The 26,504-nt window shown below is 35.9% G+C and overlaps 1 protein-coding gene and 1 non-coding gene across 2 annotated transcripts; one reads left to right on the top strand and one right to left on the bottom strand.

Moving 5' to 3' along the window:
• Positions 1–2,755: 2,755 nt before the first annotated feature.
• On the bottom strand, positions 2,756–3,466 carry LOC150034756 (uncharacterized). The gene has a single exon (XM_090316838.1). The coding sequence runs from the start codon at positions 3,464–3,466 to the stop codon at positions 2,756–2,758; it is 711 nt and encodes a 236-aa protein (XP_090172964.1).
• Positions 3,467–4,482: 1,016 nt separating this feature from the next.
• LOC120084340 (small nucleolar RNA R71) lies at positions 4,483–4,586 on the top strand. Its single transcript, XR_005483700.2, has one exon. It is a non-coding gene; the product is annotated as a small nucleolar RNA R71 (small nucleolar RNA).
• Positions 4,587–26,504: the final 21,918 nt, after the last annotated feature.

Here is a 26,504-nt window from a genome sequence, read left to right as displayed (position 1 = left end):
AAATTATGAATTCTTAAGGATCCTTTAACTTTCTCTTAGCCCGAGAGGGGTTTGGTCATAGTTGAACTATGAGTTATTGTTAATTAGAGGGATTAGAAGTACTTAAGGGTTATATGTAACTATAGGAGAAAAATGGTAATTTTGACCTAGTTGTACTTATGAGTAATTTGAGAAGGGTCATCGCATTGTTGATTGGTTATATCCAATGAACACATAAATATATCTGTAATGAGAATCAACTTTGGATTAATTTGAATTATTCAAATTAATTGAGAAAATTAATTATATGTGATATAATTAATATAATGTATTTGATATGTTATAAAATAAAGTTTATTTGCGAAGAAATAAATATTTGAATATGATTCAAATATTAATTATGTGAATTGGATTCATATAATTAAATTTAGTATAAATGGGATTTAAATTAAATACCGTGCATTAATGAGAGAATTAAACTATAGGTTACATTGTATTGGATACAATATTAAACTATAGGTTATATGTTATATTTGATATAACATATTGTTTAATATATATTACATGATAAAGTGGTTATTATATAAATATATAGTAATGTTTTATTAAAATAATTTTTATTTTATTTATTTTAAATTTTTTGAAAATTTATTTTGGGAGGGAGGTAATTCCTTCCCCCTTTTTCTCTCTACAACATGCGCGTGTGAGTGGTAAGTCGATAGGTTAGTTTTTCTCCTTCTTCCATGCTTGAGTTTTTTTAGAGAACTCTGTGAAAAACTGATAGAAGAAATCCTTCAGAAAAAGTTCTCAAGTTCTCACCTCTTCTTCTATCAATCTCACTTCCTGTCTTCCAAAATACCAAGAACCCATAACTTCTTGGATTCTTATCCTAGAGGATACAGGGGAAGCTTTCATGGTGGTGACCAAATTAGGGTTTCGAGTTCGTGGCCATTTTGGAGGAGGAATCCTATGTGAAGATCAAATCTTCAAGGGTGAGTCCTCCTATCTCCATTTTCTCAATTTCCATTTAGCATGCTCTAAATTTTTTCTTTTGTTGCATAATAATTCTATAAAATTAGGATTTAGGTTCAATCTTTGCTTTCGCTCACGAACCTTAACCAGTTCCTTCAATTGGTATCAGAGTGGGGGGTTTTTGGCCCAAGAATTTCCAATTTTTTAGAATGAATTTTACGGTTTCATTGTGAGATTTCTTGCATTCTATATTGAATTCATAGTTGATGAATGAATGGAAATTTGTTTGCAACTATGGATGTTTTCGAGATTGGATATCTTATTTGTACAACCTCTATTTTTGCAAATATTATTTGTAAGGGCCTGTGACGCACCAACTAAGTACAATCTAAACTTCTCAATGCCAAACACTACAGCCAACATTTATTTTTTAGTGGTATTGTAGTGTTCCTGAGAGTCATTCAGTGTTTTGGACGCGTAAGAGATGGGATGTATCAAATTTCCCTTCTTCTGCCCAAACATTGTTCCTACTGCCACATCACTCACGTCGTACATGAGAATAAAACGCTGCGTCCAATCCGGTTCTATTAGTACTGAAGTTGTCGTCAACGTATATTTCAATGTTTCAAACGCGTCACAGTAGTCTTCATTAAAATCGTAGGGTTGGTTTGCCTCTAGTAATGCGCTCAGAGGTCGCGCAATTTGAGAGAATCCTCTAATGAACCTTCGATAGAAGCTAGCATGCCCTAGAAAACTTCGCAGAGCTTTAACATTTGATGGAGGTGGAAGTTTAACTATGACATCTATCTTGGCTTCATCTACTTCCAACCCCGGTTTAGATACTTTGTGGCCTAAGACAATTCCTTCAGTCACCATGAAATGACATTTTTCCCAATTCAACACAAGGTTTGTTTCCTCGCATCGAGGGAGGATGGCCTCCAAATTATCTAAGCATGATTGGAATGGGTCTCCAAAGACTGAGAAATCGTCTATGAAAACTTCAACGGTCTTCTCCAAGAAGTCAGAGAAAATAGCCATCATACACCTTTGGAATGTTCCAGGTGTGTTACACAGCCTGAAGGGCATGCATCTGAACACAAATGTTCCAAAGGGACAGGTAAATATTGTCTTCTCCTGATCTTCTGGGTCAATCAAAATCTGGTTATAACTAGAGTATCCATCAAGAAAGTGATAAAATTATTTGCCAGCAAGTCTGTCAAGCATTTGGTCAATGAAAGGAATGGGGAAGTGGTCTTTCTTAGTTGCCGCGTTGAGCTTCTTATAGTCCATACAGATGCGCTAGCCTGTGCAGTCCTCGAAGGTATGAACTCATTATTGCTATTGACTATCATAGTTGTTTCCCCTTTATTGGGAACTCATTGGACTGGGCTTACCCAGCTACTGACGAATATAGGATAGATCACTCCCGCATTCAACAATTTTAGGATTTCTTTCTTGACCACTTCCTTCATTATGGGGTTCAATCTTCTTTGAGGCTATATCGATCCTGACTTCCCTTCTTCTAGCCTGATCTTATGCATGCAATAAGATGGGCTGATGCCAGAATATCCGCTAGCGTCCAACCTATTGCATGCATGTGCTTTTTCAGCATCTACAATAAAGAGTGCTCGTTAGGCTCAGTAAGATTCGCGGAAATGATCACAAGTAAAGTTTTCTTTGTTCCAAGGAAGGCATATTTCAGGTGACTAGGTAACGGTTTCAACTCGAGTTCTGATGGTTCCTCAAGTGATGGACGTGTTGGTTTTGTCTGTCGCTCACTTAGACTTTGTGGCTTTAGTTCTTTCTAGTTCTCCTCCAACATGAGGACCTCGCATACATGGGTCTCTTCTTCAGGCAACTCTATACTGTTTAGCTGACAATCTTCACTGTATGAGAACTTTAATACATTTAACACATTAAACTTTACCTCTTGATTATCTACACGCATAGTTAATTCTCTTTTATGCACGTCAATTAAAACTTTCCCAATAGTTAGAAAGGGGCGTCCAAGAATAATTGGTACATCCCTATCCGCTTCATAGTCCAAGATAATAAAGTCTTCTGGGAATATGAAGTTGTCAACCTTTACAAGAACGTCTTCAATTTTTCCTTCAGGGTACTTGATTGTTCTGTCAGCAAGTTGAAGAGTAAACGAAGTGGGTTGTACTTCGCCAATTCCCAATTTCTTAAAGATTGAGAGTGGCATGAGATTAATGCTAGCTCTTAAATCACATAACGCATGACCCATATCCAATCCTCCTATTGAGCAAGGAAGTGTGAAGCTCCCAGGGTCCTTCTGTTTCTTGGGTAAACTGTTGCTTACTAACACGTTGCACTCCTGCGTTAGTGCGATTACTTCCGCCTCGCTGACTCTTCTTTTCTTCGTCAAAATGTCCTTAAAAAATTTGACATATGTTGGCATTTGCTCTAAGGCCTCTATAAGTGGAATGTTGATATGCAATTTCCTTACGAGCTCAAGAAAGTGCTTGAATTGTTGTTCATCATTCTTCTTCATCATACGTCTAGGGAATGGTGCGTTTAGCGGCACCGCAGGTTTTTCCGCTTTAGACGTACTGGGTTCTGAATGGCTTGTGGTCTCAGGCGTTCTTTCTTTTTGATCTTCTACTGCCATTGAACGTGTGTTGCATTCTTTGAAGGACTGCTATTTCTTTGATTAATTCTTCTTTCTTCAAGAGCTTTTCCACTTCGCAACGTCACTGCGTGACATTGCTCCTTTCCATTGTAGTTCTCAGGTGTTTCAATGTTGCTAGGTAGAACTTCAGGCTGCCTGTTCTTCAACTCACTTACTATCTGCCCTACCTGTATTTCCAGGTTTCTGATAGACGACGCCTGGCTTTTCTGCAACATGTCATTCTGGGCTATGTACTCCTTCAATAGGTTCTTAAACGGAGATCCTGAGCTCGACGCCTGTCCTTCTCTATTAAAGGATTGTTGATGTGGTTGCTGCATTTGTGAAATGCAGGTGGCGGGCCTTGCCTTTGCTGTTGGTTCACCCCTAGGTGGTGCTCTTGATGATTTCCTCCTGTCCAAGAAAAATTTGGATGGTTTCTCAATCTAGGATTATATGTATTGGAAAATGGGTTGTTTTTAATGAAACATACAGACTGAAGATTTTGTGGGCAATCCACATAGGAGTGAGGATCTCCACAACCCACACAGTTGACTATGGGTTGCCCAAACGCTTATACCGGATTCACCATCTACTGATTTGATGCGTTTCCTAGCGTTATGTTCTGCAAAAGGCTGGTCATCGTAGTCACTTGTGTAGAAAGTGTGGTTATTGCGTTGGAATCGATAGAATTAACATTCTGAGATCTCTTCTTCCTGTCAGCTTTTCCATCATACGTATCGTCGACCCATTCCATGTTGTGTTTAGCAATGCAGTCTAATATCTCTTTAGCCCTAGTGTAAGATTTATCCATAATTCCACCATCCGCCGCTGTGTCTACTGTCATCTGCGATGCTCTATTCAATCTACCATAAAAAGTCTCCATTTGGATAGTTAGTGGTAGTCCATGATTCGGGCAATTTTTGACCAATCCCTTAAAATGCTCCCATGCGGTGCTTAAGGTCTCAGCTTCTTCTTGTTCAAAGTTCATAATCTCTCGACGCCTCCTCACGTTGGTGGTAGGTGGGAAGTATTTTTGCATAAATTTCTCCACCAACTTCTCCCAGGTGGTGATTTCACCAGGCTCTAGTGAGCTTACCCATTGTTTTGCGTCATCACGCAAAGAATAAGGGAACAAAGACAGCCTGATCACCTCTGTGGTGATTCCAGGAATCACAAATGAATTACACGTTTCCAGGAAACATTTCATGTGGGCGTGAGGATTTTCACCACGACCACCCTCAAATTGTCCAGCAATCTAGAGCATTTGAAGCATTACAGATTTCATCTTGAACCTTGTCCCATCTGGTGTTAGGTATATGATTTCTGGAGAGAAATCACACAATATAGGGGACGCGTACTCCCTCATGGGACGCGTGCTACTGTTCACCATTAGGATCAGATTTTGTGCAGCATCAGCTAGATGCTAATCTAAGTTTTGATTTGCCTGATTGTTCGCCATTACTTGTTGGCTGTTCTGTTTGTTAAGAAATTGTTACCTCAACCTTCGACGACGATTAGATCGATTTCTACGTCGGAAGGTCCTTTCAATATCGGGGTCTTATATGAGTTCAGGAGTGTTCTTCCTACTCATAAACGTTCACAAGCTTAGGCTTAACTTATAATACTCCCTCGACTGAAGTTTTCCTACAAAAGATATAAACGAAATTTTTGGTTAGTCTTGTTTCTGAATCCCCAGAAACGGCGCCAAAAACTTGTTCATTGCTATCGTGATTCGAGCTGGGAGTGTATTGTATAAAATAAATTGGAAAAATAAGTTCCAAGTATAAATGATGCATTGATGCCTTGACGCGTTTATGTAGTTGTAATTCGTTGGTGCATTAAGGATGTGACACAGAATGCACGACACTCCTTCTATTGACGTTCAAGTTTTCCTAAACCAGACCCAAGTATAAATCCAGTTTAGGTTCCTGGTAAGTCCAGGGTCGAACTCACGGATTCAGTTAAACTAACACAGACCTTGCGTTGTAGCTATTGTAGGGGTTTCCTAAATGTATGAAGAGAAATGTGTTATTTACTCTAAAGTGTTGTGCTTGTGCAAGAAGATACAAAATAGTTGAGTAGTGAGTGATGGATCATGCGAAAATGGATTTTAATGTAAGTGGTATGCGTCGGTCTAAGATTAGTGTACACAAACCAGAGTGTGATGTGGATGTGATGGGATGATTTGCTTATCTTTGTTATGCATTAGACTTTATTCAACACTTCTCAATGCGAATAACATAATCTCTAGGATGCATGCGTCTAACACAGAATGCAATAGACACTAGTAAGTCTATCTCTAGATGTACTAGGTGTCCTACTTGATGCTGGCTTATCTATTCTTTCGAATAATCTAAGCTAAGGATTCTTTCACCAATTGATCAAGTCGACTTAAGCATTTGAAATGAGATTTTGCATAAAGTATAAATGCATTCAACATAAACAAGAAATAAACAATGGCAAATGTGATGGATCAATATGAATTTATAAAGAAGCAAATTGTCTTTAGAAAAGCAATATTCAATCAAATGAAATGAAATCGATAGATGAGATGAAAGGAACTGAGTCAAGCCGCAGAGTACAATCTCTTGTATCTCTTTGGCTCAATTCTATTGTGTACAATCACTTATATAGGATTTGGACGAAGTGTCTTTCTCAAGCTTGACTTCCTCCACTCCCTGACCGACGATGGTGGTGGTTCACAACCCTTCTAATTGTCTTAGTACCACAACACAGCTTCTAAAGAACTATAACTATGACTACACTATTATAGAGAGTGGGAATCTTAATAAATTTCGTTGTATGTATATGTATCTTTAGAGGGACTTCATCTATTTATAGGCGTTAGTCATTTCCACTTGGTGATGGGCAGCATTAAAGTCCATGCCCTGGTCAGCCGCCTAACGTTCAAAAGTTTTTCAGATGGTGATTTGACATAAACAGCCTGCATCAATGAATCTTCTCTGAGGTTAATTCCCTCCGACGCATAGCCCATGTGTTAGAACTTTTGCCTGCAACACTTCTTACTCATGCGTTAGCTTCTCGTTGAAATCCTACAATACAATGCATTAGTGTCGCAGTATTTGGTAATAAAACTTCTTTTGCATGAGTTTGCTAATGTTTGAGTAATTCCATGCGTTTCTTCTAAAAATGAGGAGAATTTATCATTAAAAACCTTAGTTGTTCCAACTTAAGAGAAAAAATAACTTGTATTTCTACAAGTTATTATAGTCTAAAGATAGAATCTAGGCTTGAGAAAGTCAGATTAGAATCGCATAAGCAAGAAGCAGAAACTTAGATATAAGTTTTATCTGCTATTTACGCATCGCATGCGCCCTTGAAATAGGATATGGTGGTATGCGGTCATCTTGTCTTATGTGCACATAAGCAAGAATAGAAACATAGAAATAAGTTCTATCGACATTTTCGTATATGCATCGCGTGCATATATTTGTGTATAGCATGATCGCATAACTTATGCTGGCTGGGGTTACCCTTGCGATCAAGCTTAATGATGCGGTGAAGTTTTCCCCTCCACCATTTTATCTATTTTTCCATGCATCTTATTATGCATTAACAGTTGTCGCGTCTCTACCAACTCTCATAGTCATACTTCCTCTGCTAAATCTATTTAGTTAGGAGTAGCGCATAGCCTTTTAACTTCATTATTCTTTCATTCATCGTTGCAGACATATTACTTCGCAATATTTAGTTACAAGTCCTTGAGTTCGACCTCGGATCACCCCGAGAAACTTGCGATCTCGTTATACTTGGAGAAAGAGTAAGAAAACTTGTCGCAAGAACACATGGTCATTGCATACGTTTTTAAACGCATCTTGCATATTTCTTAGTCCAACGCATGACCATTGACGCATGGATATCAATGCATATCATAAGACGCATGCATATTTACTCTCCATTTTCCACCCATAGTATCCTATACAAAGAGTTTGTATATGACTAGACTATGAAATGATTGATTTCTCTTTATAACACTGTTGACTGAAGAGATTAACATTTCATGGTTGACCATAGGTAACTCGACCTTAATCTTGAGTGCGTTATGAACTTTCTATCTATGAGGGTAGTTCTTTGATTTGTATAGGTGAGAGTGGCATGATACGTCGACACAATAAGCCTTGCGTTGGTTGAAGGAAAGATGTTTGCATAAGCCAAGTTAACACCTAGAGAAAAATCCTAAGTGTTGAACACCTAGGGAAGTTGGCATTGGAAGGTAAGGTCAATATGTCAAGAATAATATGTGCTTAATTCTAAAAGTTAGTCTCAAAAGGGAGACCATTGATAGAAGCTAAAATATGTTGTCATGTCCACAAGGTTGACACCAATAAGAGAGGCTTATCAACCCTAGGAAGATTGTCAAACCCATGAGTGACTATGATTGTTCTCTAAATGTTTTGGAAATCCATTTTTTAATGAAGTTTATTCTCATGCTATTCATTTTACAAGAAGTTCCAAACAAACTAGTTTTCCTAAGTTATGAAAATATGCTAGTTTATTAAGGAAGTTTCTATAGCATATGCAAAGTTTAATGTACATCTTGTTATGTTTAAGTATATGTACTTTTGATGTTTATAAGCACGTGTTAAAGAACCATTCACATGAAAGCTATGTTAAAGTTATGTTTATAATATCATATTTTCAGCAAGCATGTTCAATAGAGATGTTTCTTTAAGGATATGTTAAGCTCGATATTGAAGGACTTAGAGAAGCTATCCGAGCAACTCGATACTGAAGGAATTAGAGAAGGTATTCGAGCAGATCGATATTGAAGGACACTGAGAAAGTATCCAAGCAGCTCGATACTGAAGGACACTGAGAAGGTATCTGAGCAGTAGTACCTAAGGTATGACAGTACTTAACCAGAACCACCTACATGAAGGTAGAGATGATATTGAAGGAAATCTCAACAGAGATCTCCATGAGTGGAAGCAAGATCTTTCCAAGTCCATTGTGAAAGAATAAAGGCATTCACAAACATACAAGAACAGTTATGCATCTTAAACAAAATTACAACATGCTTTATTAATCAAATACAAAAGGAATGAGAGACATACCCTTGAAAAACTCTTCTTCTAGAATTCTACTACTCTCGTGATCAATCAAACAACAACCTCTCGTTGTCGTCACAATCACCTAGCCAACACGAATAGTCTTCTTCACGAACAAGAACCCTTCTATACTACCACTCGACAACCTTGGTCTTCTCGGAGTGAGAATCCAGGAGATGTGGGCTCTGTGTGAATTTGGTAGAGGGAAGGAGGAAGAAACGATCGAACTACAAGATAAAGTAAGTGGGAGGGTGTTTTTGTCTATCGCATAGACTGAGAGTACTTGATCGTTTAGTCTCTCACTCAATCGCTTACACGATCGTTTAGTCTCTCGTTAGATCATTTACACGATCGTTTAGTCTCTCGTTAGATCGTTTAGTAAATCTCGCTCTACATGATCGTTTAGTCTCTCGCTATACACGATCGTTTAGTAAATCTCTCACTGTCGTTTAATCTCTCGTGAGGGCTATCATGTAGTCTCTCGTGAATAAACGATTAATAATTTACTAAATGAAACGATCTCTTTGTAAAATGAAAACACTTTTCATTTTATTCTTCAATTATCAAAAACTGAATATAACTCCCACTTCATGCACGGTTAAAGAAGAAACCAAATAACCACCTACAATTATCATATAATTGTTTAATAATAAATAAATATAATAACTAACTTATCATATTATATTTATAACCTATAGTTTTAATATCACAACATATGTAATATTTAAACCATAGTTCTTTCTCCTTTATTTAATATAAATCATATTTATATCAAATTCCTCCAATTAATGTATCTCATACATCAAATCAATTATATCACATATAATTGAACCAATTTAATTATATCATATACAATCAAATTCCCTCTTGTTAATTTGAACATTTCAAACTAACCCAAAAACTGATTCTCAACTTGAATCCATTGAGCTACCAATGGGACCTTATAAACCTGTAGCTTGAATCTCCAACGGTACGTGAATAACTGACTAAACTCTTCAATCACAAAATCCACCATCCGATAGTTGCACTCTTCTCATTACAGATATATTTCTGTGTCCATTGGATATAACCAATCAACAATACGATAACCCGTCACAAGCTCGTAAGTACAATTGGGCCAATTTACTATTTTGTCCCTATAGTTACATCTAACTCTTTAAGTACCACTGATTCTTCTAATGAACAATACATCATAGTCCTACTATGAGTGAACATCTCTCAAGCCATGAGAAAGTGTGTGGTGGCACATCGTTCAAACTCTGGAATCAACTCTTAAGGGAGCAATCTATCTACATACCTATACTTCGGGGAAGGAGTGAATTCCATCTTGTGTAGCTAAGTTCCCAACTCCCCAATTAGATTAATCCCAAAGTGGTAGGTTTGAGTTGGCAATCTGGTCACTCGCACCCATGCAAATCAAAGAACCGCCCTAACAGGCAGGAGTTTCTAACTCACTTAGGATTAAGGTCATGTTACCTATGGTCATCCTAATGAAATGAAAGTCTATGTCATGTACGGCGTTATATAACGAGACTAAGCATTTCGTGGTCCAATCTTATACAAACTCCTTTACATAGGACACCCCCACTTACATGTCTCCACATGAATGATCAGGATCAGACCATCTGTAGCACTTTACAACACTTGTAACATCTACAAAGCGGATTATATCCGTAGTGTCACAAGGATAAGGTTTCCCTCCTTTATCCATATACTATAGACCATTTAGGTTATCAATTAAGGCATGATCCACTTGTATGTCTCCACATACATGCTTAAGTTACAACGATAACAAAGAATCTTAGTTTATTGGTTTGTGGTTAATGCAAATAAAATATCTCATATTTCATAGACAATAGTGAAGAAAATATCTCATATTATTACATCACAAGCGTTTGTTCATATAGGTGTTTACAAACTACAAGAGCCTACAAGATTTAGGGCATCAACCCCAACATTTGAGAGTTGAAAAAAAGGTTCTCCCTCAATAAGGATCAGTTTAGCTATGTTTTCATATATGACATGTTTACAAGTTTTGTGTACATGCTTGATTGGCCAGTTCAGTTTTCAGTATTCGGTTTTATAGTTTCCAATTTTAAGCATGAGATTTATGTCTATATTAAAGTTACTCACTGGGCTTGTAGCTCACCCTATGTTTAAATGTTTTTTTCTCCCCAGGTAGCGATCAACTCCCCAGAGATTAATTCTTTACTACTTTGCCACTCAAGGACTCAAGTAAAGAAGAAAAACTAGGTGTTTGTTCTATAAATACTAGTACACGTGTTTTGTGCATACAGGGACTAGGTTTAACATACTAGGCTCACTGGATCATGTAATGTACGTAAATTGTATATATGAATGGTTGTTATGAAACCATGTTGTTGTAAGATTGTGGAGTTCTTGTTAGTTTCTTCAGTATGTTTATGAGTATGTGCGTATGTATTCCAGGATTTCTAAGTCAATTTAAGCAAGCTAGTAGGCAATAAGTGCCAACAAGAGGGTTGGTAACTACTGCAGTCATATTACCTTTCAAATTAAGAGGGTTCTGGGAGGGGGTGTAACAATAGCATATGGCTATTATGGCAATGCAAAAGTCAGCGTCGCGACATTCTTACTTCCATCAGCGTGCACGCCTAGCAGTTGTAAGTCTGGGTTCGAGTAGTTGCGCATTTTTCTCAAGCAATTTTTTTTTTTACCTATTATCGAATTTATTTTGCATTTTGTAATTAATTTGTAATTGGTTATTACTTTATTTGTATTTTAATTAATTAAATTAATATAAAAGTTATATTAATTTGATTATTTATTTAGGATGCCAATTTTGGTCCATTATTGCTTATTTATATTATTATACATGTGATGTATGATTTATTATTTATATAGCATATTGTATGCCATATAGATTAAAATCCCACAATAGGATAAAATAAAACCATGCATCATTTTTTCAATATAAGAGTTATATTATATAGTTGCATGATTTAATTAAACAAGCTCATGCATCATATTTAATATAAAAGTTATATTATATGATTGCATGCATAGTAACATATCTATGCATCATATTTTAATATAAGAGTTATATTATATGATGCATAATATAAGTACTATATTATGTGATGGATGTGTTATTTATTTTCTTTATTGTATAATATAAGTGTTATATTATATAATGAGAATGGAAATGCATGAACCATGACATTACCTTAGAAATACAATTATTATATTTGTATCTATGCCATTAGATGCATGACTTCGGTTTTAATTGGTTCATTAATCCATAAGTTTGATAGCTTAATGAAATTAGAATTAAAATCTATAATCAAGAGTTGCATGCAAACATAGGTTAAAATTAATTTTAAATGTTTAAAATTGATATCACTTAGACTTATGTTAGTATATTTTCAATGTGATTAGAAATAGGTTTTTTTTTTTATTATTTTCTTTTTAATAGGATTAAAATGAAAATCATAAAAGATTAAATTTATAATAGAATTGTGTATAAGGAACTTTTGTCTAAGGAAGGTTCTATCTATGGTTGGGGTATTTAAGCTGACGGAAACGAAATACCCCTACCTGAAAACCGACCTAGAAGGTGAATTACACAATATTATTATAAGCATATAATAAATGATTAAGTTATATTGAGTCAATTTAACAAATCACTTAGATAGTTTTTTTAACCTAATTTACCTAAGGAATAAACCCTCATTTGTAAAATACTTAGTGGGAGGAAAAGATGTATATAATGTCATTTTTTCACTCACATTCTCCTTTAAAGTTCATATCGTGAGACTCAAGTTTCACCTTGAGGCGCCATGGGAGCATCTCTCTTCGATGATGTTTGCATAGGTCAACATCAAGGTGAGTGGAGAAAGTATTTATAGTTAGTGGGAGAAGATGTGTGTCAACATATCTTACAGTCTCCTATTCTTTTTTTCTATGTTCTTTCAAGAATTTTCTAAACGAATTTTGATGGCACACGTGTTCATGCGTTTCCGCTGAGGAATTCGATTCCTTCAATTAGTATCAGAGTCAAGTTATGACTCTATTTTTCATTTTCAAAACGAAAAATTAGATAAAAAGTGGATTGTTTCTACATAATGTATGTGAGTTTGGGTAATAGATGTTTACAAACATTGGCACATATATTTACAACTTTTTACTTTTATTTGATCAATCTAAAGATTTGATGTTTTGAGCATTTATTCTGTACATCGAGTCTATAAGTCTGCCTTACTCGTGGTAACGTGTTTGTTGTGAAAAAAACAAAAAACAAAAAACAAAAAACAAAAAACAAAAAACAAAAAACAAAAAACAAAAAACAAAAAAACAAAAAAACAAAACGAAGGTGAAAGACGAATTTCGGAGTGCAGACCCAAGAGGTTTTTGTGCAAAATTCCGTCGTCCATCATGTTTTGTGCATCATTAGAAGTTTCTAATTGTTGTCCATGATTGTTTGTGTGTCATGAAAATGTCATGACAATTTTCCTTCAACATGAATGCGACAATTTTCATAGAGCACGAAAGTGGTTCTTTTCTTCCAACAATTGAAGGTTGTTTTTGTGTTTTAAAATTAAATTAATGTAATTTAATTTAATATTTTATTAGGGTTCCAATATTTTGTTCATTATTGCAATAATATAGTTTTATTTTGCACGATGTTGGGATGTATGCCTTAAAGCCTCATAGTTAAAATATGTTATTTGAAATAGTGATTGATTATTTTATATATGCAATCATCCATTAAAGAAAGCTCCAAGGTTGTTTTATCAAACTGAACAGTATGTGAGGGACATACTGATGGATCATGTTCAAGTAATAACCTAAATGGTATGTAGTATTTAGATCAGATTGGGTGCTTTATCTTAGTGATACTACAGATACAACTCACTTTGTATTTGTTACAAGAGTTGTAAAGCGTTACAAATGATCTGATCCAAATCATGGAGATATGCGAGTGGAGATATCCTATACAAAGAGTTTGTATAAAACTGGTCGCGAAATGATTTATCTCTCTTTATAACATTATTGACTGAAGAGGTTATCATTTCATAGGATGACCATAGATGACTCGACCTGAATCCTGAGTGAGTTATGAACTCCCGTCTAAGGGTAGTTGTCGACTGAAATTTTAGATGATTATGATGACTCTAATATTCGTTGTATGTATTGCGCCAACAACTTGTAAGGTTGATGAGGTATGCGCTTTGCGACAATGATAATATGCGATACTACATTCTAAATGATGTATGCGATGATGCTTAGATGCTTCCGTAGTATGCGTTCGTGTAGTGTGCGAGTGTCACAAGTTTTCTTACACTGGAACCAAGTATAATTCCAACACAAGTTTCTCAGAGTGATTTGATGTCGAACACGGGTATTGTGGTGATTAATGCGATACTGATGTGATATATGCTACTGGTATACAAAAAGAATAATGAATTGGATTTAAAAAGTAAAATGCGATAATAAAGTAAAGTGCGATGATAAATAAAGTGCAATAATAAAATGCGGTGATAAGTAAATTGCGGTGATAAAATAAAGTGCGGTAGAGTAAATTACGGTGATAAATAAAGTGCGGTAATAAAAAAATGAATAAACAATTAAATATACAAGTTGAAGACTGGCTGTGAAGATGTGCAAAAGTATCTGATGAATGTGGTGGCAAGTTTTGTGAAATGAGTCAGAAAGAGAATGGTTGAGATAAAGGACATCGCAAGTTCGTTAATCTTGTTGAGGATGCAACTAAGGTTTCGCTTTCCCTTGGCTTACAACTTTTAGTGATCGGTCGCATTCCCATATGTCTATGGTGAAATAGGGATGAACGTGGTGAACGCAAGGTTGTTTCCATCTCTAGAAATACTTCTCGCTTTAGTTAACGCATTCTTCCAACCTTCTTTCGAGAGACGGAATAACATCTTCACTTCTGCTCTCACAGGTGAAGATGTCGTTGAGCATGCTTTAGCTAAACTCAGCCAATTTCTTCAGCAAGGATTAACTTACTCGCTTAATCCTTCCCCTTTACCCTGGGGGATTAGTTACTCATGGTGAAAGAAATGGATGATGAATGTATGGTGAAGAACAAAGAGATGATGATGAATACGATAATCACATTGAAATCTAAAAATAAGCGTTTGTTATAGATAGTGAATGAAATATTAGAGATGAACACAGTAGATGAATAGAAAATGAGAACAAATATGGAAAGAGTGTCAATATCTTGACACGAATCCCGATTAGAGACGATTTGCTTGCCGACGTGTGGTAGAAATGGAGTGGAAAGCTTCGTTCTCAAGCTTTTTTTCTAGGTAGAAGTGATCTTTGCACAGAGCTTCTTCTTTAGGAATGAAAATAATTGCTTGCTTCAAAGACTTACTTCTCAGTCTTGTCTCGTCTTTCTCCCCGAATTTATATAAATTGTCTCTTCAGACCAGCCTCCTTTCTTTGAATTTGATGAAGCTATTTGTAGACCTTGGCTCCTTCTGCATTATTGGTCCCACTCTGAAAAGCTGATAATTCCTGCCATGGCTTAGTGGAAACATCCGCTCTGCTCCACATTTAATTTGTCAGAATCGTATAACAGAAAAGCTGTACAATTTCAGAAGTCCTTGCGAATGCATCACTCTTTACATCTATGATCGATCGCCACATGTGGTGTAATTGTTCTGATCTTTTATCATTGTCACATGTGGTGGAAATGCGTTGATCGTTTGAGTCCATGATCGATCTCGCATGCGTTGCAATTGCGTTGTTCTTTTTCGTTCTTGAATGATTGTCGCATGCTGTGATAATGCGTTGTTCTTTTTGTCCTCGAGCGATTGTCGCATGCGGTAACATATTTTCCTGCAAAACAAAGACTTGGACATTCCATTTTGCCATCGCAATAGGGTGATTAGAATCTAGACTCGGAAGAGCGAGATTAGATCGGCATAAGCAAGAGATAGGAACTTAGAGATAAGCTCTGTTTGTCAACACTACATCGCGTGCATCCTAGGAATAGGAATGATGATATGTGGTCGCCTTGTTCATGTATCATCGCATAGACAAGAATTAGAGGCTTATGTATAGGCCCTATAGACACCTCTGCATATACATCACATGCGTTCTAGCATTAGAAGCCGTAGCATTCGCACCGAGAGGTGGTTTACTATTGTATGAGTGTTGCATGATAGCATTAGTTTGTGTTGACTAGGGTTGCCCTTGCGATTACTCTTAAGTTTTGCAATAAAAACATCTCCGCATTTTATCTATTTTCCCACACATTTATTTCATGGCAAGGTCTGTCGCATCTCTACTTTTCATGTATATTCTCATTGCGTTGTCTGATAGATAGGAGTAGGAGTAGGATTAACTTAACAACATCCCCTTCATTCTTTTATTCAATCGCCGCATGCACAATCACCGCAAACATATAGTTGCAAGCCCTATGTTCAACCTCGGATTACCCGAGAAACTTGCGTCCATGTTATACTTGGCGTGAACGCAAGAAAACTTGTGGCAGGACGCATGGTCATCGCATACAATTATTAACGCTACTCATTCCAACTCATGATCATCGACACATGACTAACAACGCATATCTTAGGAACATGCATCGCATACCGCATCCAAGGGAAGTTGGTTGTAGAGTAAAATTGACTTCCAATTTTCCGGCATCACATATACTATGCTTCAAGGACCTTGAATCCTACTTAGTGCAATTATACCACTACAGAAAAAGAACTCCTCTATATTGTTTTTGCTTTAGAAAAGTTTCAATCATATATTTTTGGTCCCATGTAACTGAGTATTCTAATCATGTAGCTTTGCATTATTTGATCGATAATAAGGAGTCTAAACAACGCCTTCTTTGTTGGATCCTCTTGCTCCAGGAGTTCGATGTTGAAATAAAAGATAGGAAAGGTTCTGAGAATGTTGTTGCTAACCATTTGAGTAGGTTAATGGAAGGAAGGAACTACTTACCATTTGATGGAGATATCCTTGATCAGGCCTTGCTCTAGGTTGATGACATCTCAATGACTCCATGCTCTGCTGATCTCGTTAATTATCTTGTCACAGGTGTGTTCCTTTTAACCTCTATAGCCATTATAAGGCTAAATATTATGTTTGAGAGGATCTGTATCTTTGGAAATTTTGTGTTGATAAAATAGTTAGCATGTGCATGCCTAATGACGAGTTTTTCTCTGTTTTAGCTTTTTGCCATGAACATGCATACGAAAGGCACTTTAATCCTAAGCGCATAGCTAAAAAGGTGTTAAACTCAGGTTTTTATTGGAACATACTTTTTTGGGATGGATATTTCTATTGTAAAACATGTAGAGATGTCAGAAGTCTGGAAGTTTCTCTTGTAGGAATGGAATGCCCCAAGTCCCTATTGTTGTTTGTGGGATATTTGATGTATGGGGATAGATTTCATGGGCCTCTTTCCTTCTTCTTGTGGATTTAAATATATTATTCTTGTTGTGGACTATTGTCCCACCCTGTTCCAGATTTCTTCTCTAATCTAGAATGAAGCGTGAAGATGTTAAACATCACTTCTCTCTATGACATCTAACATCCCAACTCTTAATATATCCCGTACTCAAAATCAAACCCAAACTTCCAAACCAATTTTAAAAAATAGTTTACATTCATTAATAGTGTTTAAGAACTCAACTCAGTTCAAATTACATAATTGTTTAAAAAAAATTACAAACCAACAGTAAGGATTATATTTAACAAAACCTCCCCTGACACGTAACTCACTAGTTTGACTCTCTTGAAATACTATCAAATATGTGCACAAAAAAATACAGTAGATGTTTAACAACACTAATTGGTGTTTCATGGCTTAGCAGGCACCAGGAACTTTATCGCTATCTGGAGAGGCGGGAGGGCAGAAACATAAACATTGAAAGCATGAGCTAAAGCCCAGTGAGTGGTAATTTAATACGAACATAAGTTTTCTCTTTCTAAAACATTAAGAAAACTATTTAAGTCATTCAATAAATCATTGGTAAAGTATATAAGATTCAATAACATTTCAAACACGTGCTAGTAAAATAATGGCATGATCATATCTCATATAAAGCACATTATAAAGCATTTATGACTTATAAGAAAATCACACCAACTCTCTACCTAAATACTCATTTACAACGACAAATTACTTTGGACAAGGAATGTTTCCCACGGTGTAAACTAAATACTAAGGTCATCCATGCAGACAGAGTTGCCTTAAGGCCAAATATGGATACACACCAAAGGCTCAGGTTCCTCTGAGCTCCCTGGTATAATCTGATCACATTTGACCCAGTAGCCCCCTGATCCCCTAGATGGCACTGCAGGCATAGGTTCCTCTAGACTTTCCAATATATTCTGGCCACATCTAGCCCTGTTAGCCCCCTGAGTGGTGTTACTAAAACAAATTCAAGTATCATGGGAAAAATAACCATCTCTTGGATACAATAATTAGTAGTTTGAAATCATTTTCACAAACCATTCAACATCATTTATTCCACCATCAATAGATTTCCTTACAAACCTATACAAATCATAATGATGTTAAATCAGGTTCTACATTACATTTTCATAAACATCAAACTTATAAAAAGGTCAATGGCAATTCAAAAATCAAGATTCAAGCATTTTTGAAATAATAATCAAGTAAAACAATCATCCAATCATAGCATACTATCATATTTATACACTTTTCATGTCAAAATGCTTAAAACCATTCACAGTTCAAATATATAGTTTATATCGAAAACAGTTGAAAATAAATCACTCATAGTTATCGGCTTTTCCTCGAATACTAGTTCCCCTGACTCTCGTTTAACCTGAAATTATATTGATAATCCTCTGGTCACATGACCTAATCTAATTAAAATAACCAAATTGACTTAATCCTTTCCCAAAACCCTAATTTGATCCAATATAGGATTTACTTTGCAAATTTGTCCTTTAATAACTTTAAAATTAACTTAAAATTCCAAATTCATTCAATCCCAAGGCCAAAACATCTTGTTGATATCTATTAGAACATAAGTTAAGGTTAGGAACACCTTCATTAATCTTAATTTTGTCCAATTTTGCATACTTTTTTTCATTAACCTTAATTAGGGTTTAATTTAAATTAACCCCTTAGTCAACTTTAAAATTGACTTAGGATCCCAATTACTTTTAATTTTAGGTTTAAAATATCATAACAATACCAATTGGACCCCTATTAATGCTTAAAAGCACCTTAATTAACCTAGAATTTAGTTTTCCAGCTTTTAATGATGGACAAAAGATGATAGAAAGCAGTCATATATAACCTCCGACCCAAAAAAATCAGCTTTTTGGTGAGAATTTCGATGACCAAATTCTTTGATTCTAGCCAATTTTAGTCTAATTAACCTATGCACACCTCTTACCCATCCTTTGAATTATCTTACCTCGAATTTTGGATGCCCAAAGCACCCTAGATCTACGAGAATTGATCAAACACTCCTCGATCCCCTATTTTTCTGACGAAAAAGTTGCAGAATTTTCAGAAATTTAGATCAAAATTTTTAGTCAATAACAATCAAATAAAAAACCATAAAACTCTAGAGGGACCTGAGAAGTAACTTATCTTTAAATTTAGAGCTTCAAATTAGCCTCTAAGTCCATGAATTTGTATAAACCAAAAGTCTTTTGTTTTCCATGATAAACTCCAACGTCGTGAATCTTCTTCGTTTTTCTTGTCTTTCTGACCAAATTTCATCAAATAAAACCTTCTACGAGCTTTTCCTTTACTTCCTCTTTAGTTTCGTACCATTTTTCCCAATTTTCTGTTATAAAAACTATCACACCCCCTCCCGAGCTTATCCCTGAAGCTCGAAAGGAGGCGTGAAGACAGCAGACACCACCCTGTTGTGATATCTACTGTCCATTCTTCCCCATTTTACCTGGTAATCCTTAAGATCAAATGTGTCTAGTTCCAAGTTATTTTGATTATAACTATGAGTGTCTATGCCAAATAAATTTATAACTACACTTTTGACTCTTGCTAAACCCTAATGATTCCCTATAGTAACAAGATCTGAGGTTTTGCTCTACAAGGCTAAAGGAACTTTTATTCAAGAGAACTATTTAGCAGAAGCAAGATCGTTCCAAATCCATTGTAAAAGAATATATCATTTACAAACATACAAGAACAGTTATGCATTATATAGTAAATTACCACACGATTTTCATTTAAAACCAAAAGGAATCGAGTGACATACCTTTGAAGAACTCTTCTTCACATATTCCCTCGATCTACACTGGTCAGGCGTCCTTACAAACTCGATCACGAGCACGAATGCAACAAACAACCAATGAATTCCACGAACGGTGAGATCCTCGAACCTAATCGAGTAATACTCGATCCTTGACCCTCGAACAACAACACTTGACACTACCACTCGGTTGCCTTGGTATTCTCGGTGTGAGAATCTAGGAGATGTGGGCTTTGTGTGGATTTATTAGAGGGAAGGAGGATGTATATGATCGAGTTAAATGATCGAGTAAGTGGTAGAAATAGAAAGTCTATCGTACAGACATTGGGTACTCGATTGTTTAGTAACGAGGAACAATCGTCTAGTAAACTCGCTCGTCGTTTACTCTTTCAAAGGGCTATCGTATAGCTCTCTCTTTTCACTCGATCAATTGTAATGCGATTAATCTTGCCATCATGAAAAATGAAAACTTTTTTCACTTTTATTCTTCAGTTATTAAAACTGAAAAAAATAACCTCCCACTTCACGCCCGGTTAAAGGAGAAACCAATCAAAATTATCTCATAATTGTTTTTATTATAAATAAATATAATAACTAATTTATCATATTATATTTATAACCTATAGTTTTAATATCACATCATATATAATATATAAACCATAGTTCTTTTCTTCTTTATTTAATATAAATCATATTTATATTAATTCTTCCAATTAATGTATCTGATACATCAAATCAATTATATCACATATAATTGAACCAATTTAATTATATCATATATAATCAAATTTACTCTTGTTAATTTGAACATTTCAACCTGACCCAAAAACTTATTCTCAACTTGAATTCATTGAGCTACCAAGGGGACCTTATGGATCTATAGCTTAAAGCTCCAATAGTACGTGAATAACTAACTAACTTTTTAATCACGATATTCACCATTTGTTAACTGTTGAGCACTTCACTAAAGACCGACAGTTGTACTCTTCTCACTACAGATATATTTCTATGTCCATTGGATTAACCAATCAATAGTACAATAACCTTTCACAGAACACTCATAAGTATAGCTAAGCCAATTTACCGTTTTGCCCCTACAATTACATCTAACTCCTTAAGTACCACAAATTTCTCTAATGAACAATACATCATAGTCCTACTATGAGTGAACACTTCTTGAGCCATGAGAAGGTGTGACACCACATTGTTCAAGCCCCGGAATCAGCCTTTAAGGGAGTAATCTATCTACTTACCCCTACTTTGGGGAAGAAGTGAATTTCGTCTTGTGTAGCTGAGTTCCCAGCTCTTTAATCAGACAAATCCCCAAAGTGGTAGGTTTGAGTCGGCGATCTGCACTCGCACCCATGCAAATCAAATAACCGCCCTCATAGGCAGGAGTTCCTAACTCACTCAGGATTAAGGTCATGTTACCTATGGTCATCCTAGTGAAATGAAAGTCTCTGTCATGAATGGTGTTATATAGCGAGACTAAACATTTCGTGGTCCAGTTTTATACAAACTTTTTTGTATAAGATACCCCCGCTCACATGTCTCCACTGAATGATCAGGATCAGACTATATGTAACACTTTACAACACTTGTAATATCTACAAAGTGAGTCATATCCGTAGTGCCACAAGGATAAGGTTTCCCTCATTTATTCATATACTACAGATCATTTAGGTTATCACTTAAGGCATGATCCACTTGTATGTATCCACATACATGTTTAAGTTACAACGATAACCAGGGATCTTAGTATATTGGTTTGTGGTTAATGCAACTAAAATATCTCATATTTCATAGACAATAGTGAAGAAAATATCTCATATTATTACATCACAAAAGTTTGTTCATACACGTGTTTACAAACTACAAGACCCTACGAGATTTAAGGCATTAACCCCAACATAGGCTGGCAGATCCTAACCTTGAGTGGTACCTTCAGAATGTCCTCTTCTGCTACGTGGGGAGCAGGGAGGAATAAACAATTGGAAAACATGAGCTGGGAGCCTAGTGAGTGGTATGTTTTTATAGAAATTAGATTTTGCTTCTGAAATTCATTTTGAAAGCAACTCCATAGGCAAACAATCAAAACAATATAAGAATATAAAAACATAACCATCCCAGCCTGATAACTGAGATAATACTGATGATCATGTATTTTTTTCGAGTAATCCACTTCAACCAATCTGGAGGTTGAGGAAACAAACCCAGTACCCAATATAGTCCGTTGAATGTGTATATGTCAACAATATCTTGTTAGACGTGTTCGAGACACACTAAAATTTTCCCAGGGTATAATTCCAGTTTTTAGTCAAATCCTTAGAAAACACGCCTTCAAGCAAAATCAGAGTTAAATTAGTCATTCAAGTAAACAACGGAAAAACCAATGATTAAAATCCAAGAAGACACGTTTTCCGATCATGCCAAGGTTTTCCAAACCATACATGTATATAATATCATATATGTACATAGATACAACAAAAAATACTTGCAAATAAATCACACATAGTTCACCAGCAGGAGTTTCTCTTTCCTGAGTCTTTCCTGCTTTCTAGTTCTTCCTAGATCCTGGACCTGTATTAGTTCAAAAGTTAATTTAGAATCCTAGGGTTAGGGCTAAAATAACTTTAAAATACCTTCTTGACCCTAGCGCTATCTTACAAACTCCAACAGATGTTAACCTAGACCTTAGGATAAGCAAAGACGGCTATGAGCGCAGGGGTTGACTTTCCTCATATTAGTTGGGTGCAGGGTACTCCTCTTCAACGCATGGTAGGCCTGCTCAATGCATGTGGCCTCATTCAATGCATAGGCCTCTTCCCAAATACCCAATTCTCTCAAACTCTCTTGTTTTCAGTCATCTTGATAAAATTTTGAGTTGTGTAGGAAAATGAGACCTCATCCAGGTATTTTTAGGTATTCAATAAGTTCATTGTCATCCTTCCTTTGCTCTCAATGCATAAAACATCATGTGTATAGAAAAACTAAGTGTCAACACCATGCAAGGCCCACTTTTGACACCTTCTCCTACCATGCAAGGGTTAAGTGTCTTCACCATGCATACGGCAACGCATAGCTTTCCTTGAAGTGGCACGTCCCAACCCTTTGCATACGCTCTCATGCATCAACCTCATCCTTGGTTCGGTCTAAAACTTCATTTGGTCGAGCCACGTACCTCACTCCATTCCTTGATCCTTAATGCCCAAGAAACTCAAGTCAATGCATGATATCCTTAGGTTGGGTGCATGGTTGCCTCACCATGCATTCAACTCTAATTAAGTCATTCTCTTTTGACTCTTGTTTTCTTCTCACAGCATGATTTCCTCCCATGAAAGTTTATAGCACACTTTTTCTCATCTTTAAGCCCTTATATGCGTAAATATCTATGTGCCCACTTCATCATCTATGTGCCCAACATTCCAACTGTTAGGGTTTCCTCCATTTATCGTGTTATATGTTATCCAACACTTAGCCAAATTCTCATCACAACATATCTATACGTTCAACTCTTCCCCTATGTGTCTAATTCCTCCTCAACTTCCTTCTTCCTTGGTTTCTTTCTCATGGCCTAACTTTCTCTTTTGAGCTCATAGCATATCTATACGTCTACTTTGACTATCTTCACTTCAAGGTATGCGTCCTAACCTCTCTTGGTTGTGCATAGTTCAACGCATGGTTCGTTCAATGCTTAACCAACTATTCCCTATGCTTTTACCTTGTCCTTCAACTCAATGCATGGTCCCACAGTTTCATAGCATAATTTCTAAGTGAAGGAAATTGGATTCGAGATTTTCATGAGCAGCAGAACAAGATTATTCAAAATCAAAATCATAAATGAACAAAAAATTTATAGTTTACTTCAAACAAACGGTTATACAATTACTACAGAAATTATAGCATGAAAAACTCAAATGAACAAAGAGCAAACTCTATGCACATTTGAAGATGCGTCTCCACGCTCCATTGCGCGATCGCTCGAACAACAGCAACCTCGAACGCTCGATCTACACGACCGCAACATAGTACGAACACTTCACGCTCGTCCTCAACGATCACCTCAGCCACGAACTCCTCCGTAATAGCACGAACAATGTCTAGAAAACCTCGACGGTGTCGAGTTGAGTCTAACACCACCAACAAGACTACCTTGGTATTCTCGGTGTGAGAATCTAGAGGGTGGGCTCTGTTTAGACTTGGTATGAGGTAGACGAAGGAGGAAACACCGATCGTGTATACGATTAGGCAAGTGGGAGATGGTGGAGACCTACCGCATAGGTCGATACACAATCATTTAGACAAAGCTAAGCGATCGTCTAACAAAATCTATGTGATCATTTAGCTCATCGCTTAGCTCAGTCTATTGCCTACATAGTCTACACGATCGTTTACTTTGGCCAAGCGATTGTCTAGTAAAACTATGCGATCGTTTATTAAATACTGCACGATCATTTGGCTCATCAATGTATGATCATTTAGCTCGCCTAGTCATCGTTTAGTAAATATGTATTTACTTGATGACTACTTTGAGATCCTTTGTGCCGACAGAAAAATCTCAAAAACTTTTTCAATCTTTTGTAAAACTCCTTTTCAAAATAGGAAATTCACTTTCCTTTTAAACTCACGGTTACCATGAATCCAATAATCACCCACTCATTTGGTTATTTAAAGAAAAAGAATTAATTATCCAATAATTAATATTATTATAAATATAAATGATAACCAACTTATCATACTATATTTATAACCTAAAGTTTTAATATTTCATCTCATGAAACATATAAACCATAGTTCTTTTTCTATTCTATGGTACTTAATATAAATTTCATTTATATCAATCCTCCACTAGATGTATCTCATACATCATACTAATTATATCATATATAATCAAAATACCTCTTTTCAATTTGAACAATTCAAATTAACACCAAGAACTAATCCTCAACTGAATCCATTGAGCTACCAAGGGGACCTTATGGACCTATAGCTCGAAGCTCCAACGGTACATGAATAACTGACTAAACTCTTAAGCCACGGAATCCACCATCCATTAACTACCAGCCACTCCGCTAAAGACCGACAGCTGAACTCTCCTAACCACAGATATATTATATGTCCATCTTAACCAATCAGCAGTGCGACAATCCTTCACAGATCGCTCGTAAGTACAATTGGGTCAATAACCGTTATGCCCCTGTAGTTACATCTGTCTCTTTAAGTACCACTAATCCCTCTAATGAACATAAGTCTTAGTTCTACTATGACTGAGTCTTCTCTTCCAAAGAGAAGTTGTGGCCACTATGTTTTTAGCCCTGAAATAAGCCCTTAAGGGAGCAATCTCTCTACTCATCCCTGCTTCGGGAAAGAAGTGAATTCCATCTTGTGGATTGAGTTCCCAACTCCCAGATCAGAAAAATCCCCAAAAAGGTAGGCATGTTGAGTTGGCAATCTGGCCACTCTCACCCATACTAATCAAAAGACTGCCCTCAAAGGCAGGAGTTACCAAAACACTCAGGATTGAGGTCGTGTCACCTATGGTCGTTTAGGTGAGATGTAAGTCTCTAGTATCAACTGTAACATTCTGATTTTTTTAAGAAAATTTAGATTAATTATCTCAAATTGCTGAGTTTTAGTTTCGTAATCTTTGGAATTTGGAAACAAATTGTTACAGTTGAAGAAGTTTTATTGGTTAATGTGGATTCTTTGAGTATGAGTTTTAAATTAATTGGAAGGGATAATTGAATTATTTGTATAAGAAATTTTGAGTTTTTGTGAAATTTGAAAGGAAAAAGAGGAAATTGTGGTTTTAAGATTTTACCCTCTTTAATTTTAGAACTTGGATCCAAAATTTAAGTAAAGAATTAGGAAAAGATAATTGGTTTATTTGGAAGTAATTAAATCAAGTACTTAAAAAGATTTGTAAATTTGGATTCAAGTTAATTTGGAAAGTTAGAATTTAATTTTGGGATTTAGAATTTTTGGAAAGAAGTTATTTAAAGTTGGTGAATTTAGTTTTAGGTTTATTTACTTAATTGAAGAAGAGGTGAAAGATTTGAGTTTGATATGACATATTTATTAAGGAGAGGAAATTTATATATATATAAGGGTTTTGGAATTTAAGAAAAGAAAAGGAAAGAATATATATGGATTTTGGAATTTAAGAAAAGGAAAGGAAATAATATTATATATATATTATTTATGTATTTGTGTGGTGGAGAATTAAAAAGAAAAGAAATATGGAATTTTCAAATCCCCACTTTCTCACATTCTCTCTCGTTTAGACAAACTTCGGCTGTCGCACCGCCGATGTCCACATCATTTCCTCCGTCAAGTTGGAATTGCGCCGCTCCGACCTTCACGTCGTTGGATCTTCTCACCGTTGGTCCTCCTTTCTTCCAGTCGTTGTCCTCTATCGAATGTCGTCGTGAGGTTCGTAATTTTCGGATAAGATCTAAATGATTTTCATGGTTTTGTTGAGGATCTTGAATACCCAATAAATAACGTGTTTAATTATCATTTCAATCGTGATTTTGGAGGTTGAATTGGAAAGTTTGCAGGAGTTTAAAAGGTCATTAGCATGATGTCAAGCTGAGTGAAGGTAATTTCGGCAAGAATTTTGGT

The sequence above is a fragment of the Benincasa hispida genome, chromosome 8 (genome assembly GCF_027475165.1).
Source record: "Benincasa hispida cultivar pf3 chromosome 8, pf3_genome.v1.1, whole genome shotgun sequence".
Lineage (NCBI taxonomy): Eukaryota > Viridiplantae > Streptophyta > Magnoliopsida > Cucurbitales > Cucurbitaceae > Benincasa > Benincasa hispida.
This window is presented reverse-complemented; position numbering and strand designations above follow the sequence as displayed.

What these genes read in the sequence shown, in the direction of transcription:
- LOC150034756 (XM_090316838.1), bottom strand. Translation starts at nt 3,466, where the DNA reads ATGAAGAAGAATGATGAACAACAATTCAAGCACTTTCTTGAGCTCGTA.